Source organism: Aplysia californica, unplaced genomic scaffold (genome assembly GCF_000002075.1).
Source record: "Aplysia californica isolate F4 #8 unplaced genomic scaffold, AplCal3.0 scaffold00119, whole genome shotgun sequence".
Taxonomy (NCBI): Eukaryota; Metazoa; Mollusca; class Gastropoda; order Aplysiida; family Aplysiidae; genus Aplysia; species Aplysia californica.
In genome coordinates, this window is record NW_004797389.1 from 699,612 (window position 1) to 704,596 (window position 4,985).

At 48.9% G+C, this 4,985-nt stretch overlaps 1 protein-coding gene across 1 annotated transcript; it reads right to left on the reverse strand.

Moving 5' to 3' along the window:
- Window positions 1-1,562: 1,562 nt before the first annotated feature.
- LOC101854491 (POU domain, class 3, transcription factor 1) lies at window positions 1,563-4,636 on the reverse strand. The gene has a single exon (XM_005096017.3). The coding sequence runs from the start codon at window positions 3,570-3,572 to the stop codon at window positions 2,133-2,135; it is 1,440 nt and encodes a 479-aa protein (XP_005096074.1). The 5' UTR covers window positions 3,573-4,636; the 3' UTR covers window positions 1,563-2,132.
- Window positions 4,637-4,985: the final 349 nt, after the last annotated feature.

Here is a 4,985-nt window from a genome sequence, read left to right on the forward strand (position 1 = left end):
ACACACACACACGCACACGCGTGCACATAGACACACACACACACACACACACACACACACACACACACACAGACACACACACACATACACACACACACATAAGGGGGTGGGGGTGGTGTCATTTGATTTATGTGGTCGACCAGGATATATGAGAATAACTGAAACTATTTTTAAACATTGTGAGGTCGAAGTTGGGTTGGGCTGTTGTTGTTTTTTGTTGCTGTTTTTTGTGTGGGTTTTTGGGGGGGTTGTTATTGTTGTTGCTGTTGTTGTTGTTGTTGTTGTTGCTGCTGCTGTTGTAGTTGTTGCTGCTGCTGTTGTGTTGTTGTGTTGTGTTGTGTTGTTCTTGTTTTAGTTTCTTCCCAATAAGAATAATTAGAATAAGTTTACCTTATTTTGTTTCAAATTGTGTTTTTTCAATTGCTTTCCACGAACACAGAACCTGTCTCTAACACATCATTATAATCGTAAACAAGTTCCGATATAATTAATTTGCTCGAGTATTCTGTTCTATTCACACCAGAGAGATTGAAAAAATAACAAGTGTTTGGTTTGAGAGCCCCGACACATATTGTTGCTAGCTTATAGAACAGATCGGAAGAACGCAACATTGTACCGGAGACAAAAAAGTTATTAGTTCTGAGGACAGGCACAAGGCTCTTCGTTTGTTATTTTGTCTTGTTATTTGTTTTTTTGTTTGGTTGGTTGTTTATTTGTTTGTTTGTTTGGTTGGTTTGTTTTATGTTTGTTTTTTGAGTGTGTTTGTTTTTTGTTGTCGTTGTTGTTGTTGTTTTGTTGTTGTTGTTTTTTGGATATTTTTTTTAATGGTTCACTTATGAGGGGGTGAGTTGAGGTGTGTATGTGTGTGTGTGTGGGTGGGAAGGGGGGAGGAGGGAGAAAATAAGACGCGGCCTTAGCTGTGAGTAGCCTCCATATCCACATAATTATTCACGTATTGCTGACTTATAGGAGAGATGAAAAGAAAACGGCCCATTCACTTGTTACAAGACACGCACGGGTTGTTACTGCACTTAGGTGTACACGAGGAGATTCGGACGACACCGGTTTTGTTGGGAGTATACCATGATGTAATAACAATAATATTATTATCGAATTATTTTGTTTTGTTTTGGGGGCTGTTTGCTTGTTTTGTTTGTTTGTTTGGGTGGTTTGTTTGTTTTTGTTTTTTTCAATCACATAATTCTGAAGGCTGTACTTACTGTTTGTTTTGTGTGTTTTGTTTAGTTTGTCGGTTATTTTCTTTTAAATCACAGAATTGGGGAAGATTGAAGAATACCGGACCACTCGTACATTATTGCGCGAGAAAGTGGGGTAGGTGGGGCGGGTGGTTGGGGTGGAGGAGGGGGGAGGGGAGGGTTCATGGGGGTCTCCCACCTGACAAAATTTTAATGAATAGATCTACCGGTCCGAGATTCTCCATTGAGAGATATTAAAAACGGGTAAATTATGAATTCCTACGGTTGAGACATAGGCAAAGTCAGTCCGCTGGTCCGGTATTCTTCAATCTTACCCAGAATTGTGAAGGCTGTACTTTGTGTTCGTTGGTATGTTTTGTTTGTCGATTATTTTCTTTTAAATCACAGAATTGTGTAGGCTGTACTCTGTGTTCGTTGGTAGATTATGTTTTGTTTGTTGGTTGAGTTTTTTCTGTTAAATCACAATAACTGTGTAGGATGTTCTTACTGTTTGTTGGTTTGTTTGTTTGTTTGTTTGTTTGTTTGTTTGTTTGTTTGTTTGTTTGTTTGTTTGTTTGTTGGGTGATATTTTTCAATGACAGAATTCTTTGGGCAGTACATAATGTATGTCTGTGTGTTTTGTTTGTTTGCTGGCTATTTGTTTAAATGAGATAATTGTTTTGGCTGTACTTACATGTAAGCGAGACGGGTCTGTCAGCGCTGTGAGTATGTAGAATAGTCCTCTGGGTGGGTGTAATCGTCCGCGTGAGTGTACTCGTCCGAGCGGTTGTAATCGTCCGTGTGGCTGTTGTTGTTGTTGTTGTTGCTGTTGTTGTTGTTGCTGTTGCTGCTGTTGCTAAAGGAGTCGCCGTAGCCATGGTGATGATGATGGTGGTGGTGAAGATGGCGATGTTGTGGCGACTCCTCGGCCGCTAGTCAGTGCGGCGGGGGCGAGTGTTTGAGCACCAGAGGCTGATGTTGCTGCTGTTGTTGCTGTTGCTGTTGTTGTTGCTGCTGTTGCTGTTGTTGTTGTTGCTGGTGATGCTGCTGAAGTTGGTAGTGGTGTGGCACTGGTGGTGGCGGGGAGTTAGAGACGGGGTGGTGCTGGGCGTGGTGCGGGTGTCCGCCGAGAGAGTGGGATAGGAGGGAGGAGACCTGAGACAGTGGGGACAGTACCGAGTGGTTGTTGAGGGAGTGGGGGGTCAAGGCGCCGCTGTACGACGTAGGCATCCCCGGAGAACCCCCGCCAGCCGCCCCGCTGTGGATGGGGCTGCAGGAGTCGTGGAGTGGGCTCCCGTCGTGAACAGACGACCCGTCCTCTGTACCGTCCGGCATGATGATCTCGCCGTTAGGCCCGATGTTTCCGGGAGGGGTCATCCTCTTTTCCTTCTGCCTTCTGTTACAGAACCACACTCGGACCACCTCTTTCTCCAGTTGGAGTTGGTCGGCGAGGTGCGTGATCTCCGGCGCTGAGGGTTTGGGGCACTTCATGAAATGACTCTCCAGCGCCCCCTTCACGGTCACTTCGATGCTCGTCCTTTTCTTCCTCTTCCTGCCCTGGGCGGCGATCTTGTCGATGTTTGTGGGGGACCCGGTGGTCGAGTCAGCTTCTTCCAGCCACTTCTGGAGGAGCGGTTTGAGTTTGCACATGTTCTTAAAGCTAAGCTGCAGCGCCTCGAACCTGCAGATGGTGGTCTGACTAAACACATTACCGTAGAGAGTCCCCAGCGCGAGCCCCACGTCCGCCTGCGTGAACCCCAGTTTGATTCTCCTCTGCTTGAACTGCTTGGCGAACGCCTCCAGGTCGTCGGAGGTCGGCGCGTCTTCGTCTGAGGGAGGGTGGGGGTCAAGGTCGTGCTCGGGCTCCCTCAGGACGTGGTGCATCTGGTGTGTGGGGGACATCATGCCGTTCATGTTCATGCCGTAACCCTGATGGTGCATCGGGTGCTGGGCGTTCTGTAGGGAGGAGAGGTTCTGTAGGGGCGGCATCTGCCAGTTGTGTTGTGCTACCTGCATCTGGTGGTGGGACTGTGGTCTGTGGTGCAAGGTACCTACGTGACCGTCCATGCTGCTCAGCTGGTTGACCTTCATGTCCTGGTGGTGTAGATGTCCGCCCATGCTTGACCAGTGGCCGGGGTCGCTGTGCGGGCTGGGGGAGAGCCAGGGGTTGTGTTGGGGCTGACCCAGGTGGGGGTTGTGACTGTGGCCGTTCTGGTGGTGCTGGGGCGGGATGTACTTCATCTCCGGCATGTCCCGATGGGGGGAGTACTGCTGGCCCGAGGGCACGTGCATCCCGTGGTTGGTCATGGGCTGACCGGTGTTGAGGGAGGACGGCACGCTAGGCGACAGGTAGAGTGAGGCACTAGGTGCCGCCATGCTGTAGCAATCCACAGCTATGGTGACGGGCGACCACTGGGGGCGGGAAGGAGAGTCCACTGTTGTCGCTATCCGCGCCGACACACTACATTCGGCGCTCTCATCAAGGAGAAAGAGGGGAAAAGACACGACGAAAAGTACACAAAGTTCAGCCAAAGTCTGGAATCACCAATAATAATATAGTACTAACTAGAACCAGAGAGAACTGTAGATCCTTCGTCTCTCACGAAACAAAAACTAGTTTCTACTATGGTTTTATTTTTCAAATCCGCATACGCAAACGCGTTCCGAAGCAATCACTTTCTCTATACAAAATCAGCTGTCCACGGAATTAGAATTCTGCCTAATCTACTTCCAGTCGGTAAGACACACACAAATAGTCACAAGCGGTCAGCACGGCCGATGTGTACACTTCACAATAGAGACTGCTGATCAGACTTGCAAAATCCAAGCTGTTCGTCTCCTGCCTTATTCATGCATTGTGAATAGTCGGAGCTCCCCGCTAACCATTATCATCCACGATGAGGAGGCGCAGGCGCCTTCTCATTGGTCGACGCTTCTGCTTGATTGACAAATCATTATGACCGATTAAATTACCGTCACTGGGCTAGGAGGCACGGGATTGGTTGATGCCCGCGTCACACAAACCGCGGAGACTTGCCCGCCCGCCCGCTAGCCGTATCGACCGCGACGAGAGAGAGAAGAGAGAGAGAGAAAGAGAGCGAGAGAGAAAGAGAGAGAGGGTGGCCTGCGAGACTGGGGATGTCGCGAGCTCTCTCTTCTCTCGTATCTTCCCCTAACGTGTTCTTCCTTACCTTGTCTTTTCTCCACACTCCCTTGAATATTGCTTGCCACAAATTGTACGTTCACCTCAGCACGCTGCACTGCATATAGACGAACGTTTCCAGAAAGTCAGAGAAAGAGTTCCGGAGAGAAAAAAATATATAACCACGCTAGACGCTATCCTGAAACTGAACAGAGAAGAAATAATATCCTCCTCGCTTCATCCACGTTCAGATACCAAACTTGGTCATGTTTTGAAACGCTCCGACGCCTGGCCGACCGACACAAGGGAAGTAAACGGAGAAAGGTGCGATAGTTGGGGGGCGGGGCGATTGTCGCCATGAGAAAAAGGGGGCCGGGCCTGAGGAAGAAGTGGGCAGGGCGAGAGTGCGGGAAAATGACAAGTGTAAAACAACGCCCTTGTGGCACAGGGGGTGATCGGCCGGGAACACGGACGGCGGAAGAGATAGCCATGTCACCGGATCTATAACTGTTCACCGTCCCCATCTCCTCTGCTTTCTGCTCTTGTTTCTCTGTCTGTTCCCGTCTCTCTCTCTCTCTCTCTCTCTGTCTCTCTCTGTCTCTCTCTGTCTCTCTGTCTGTCTGTCTGTCTGTCTGTCTGTCTGTCTG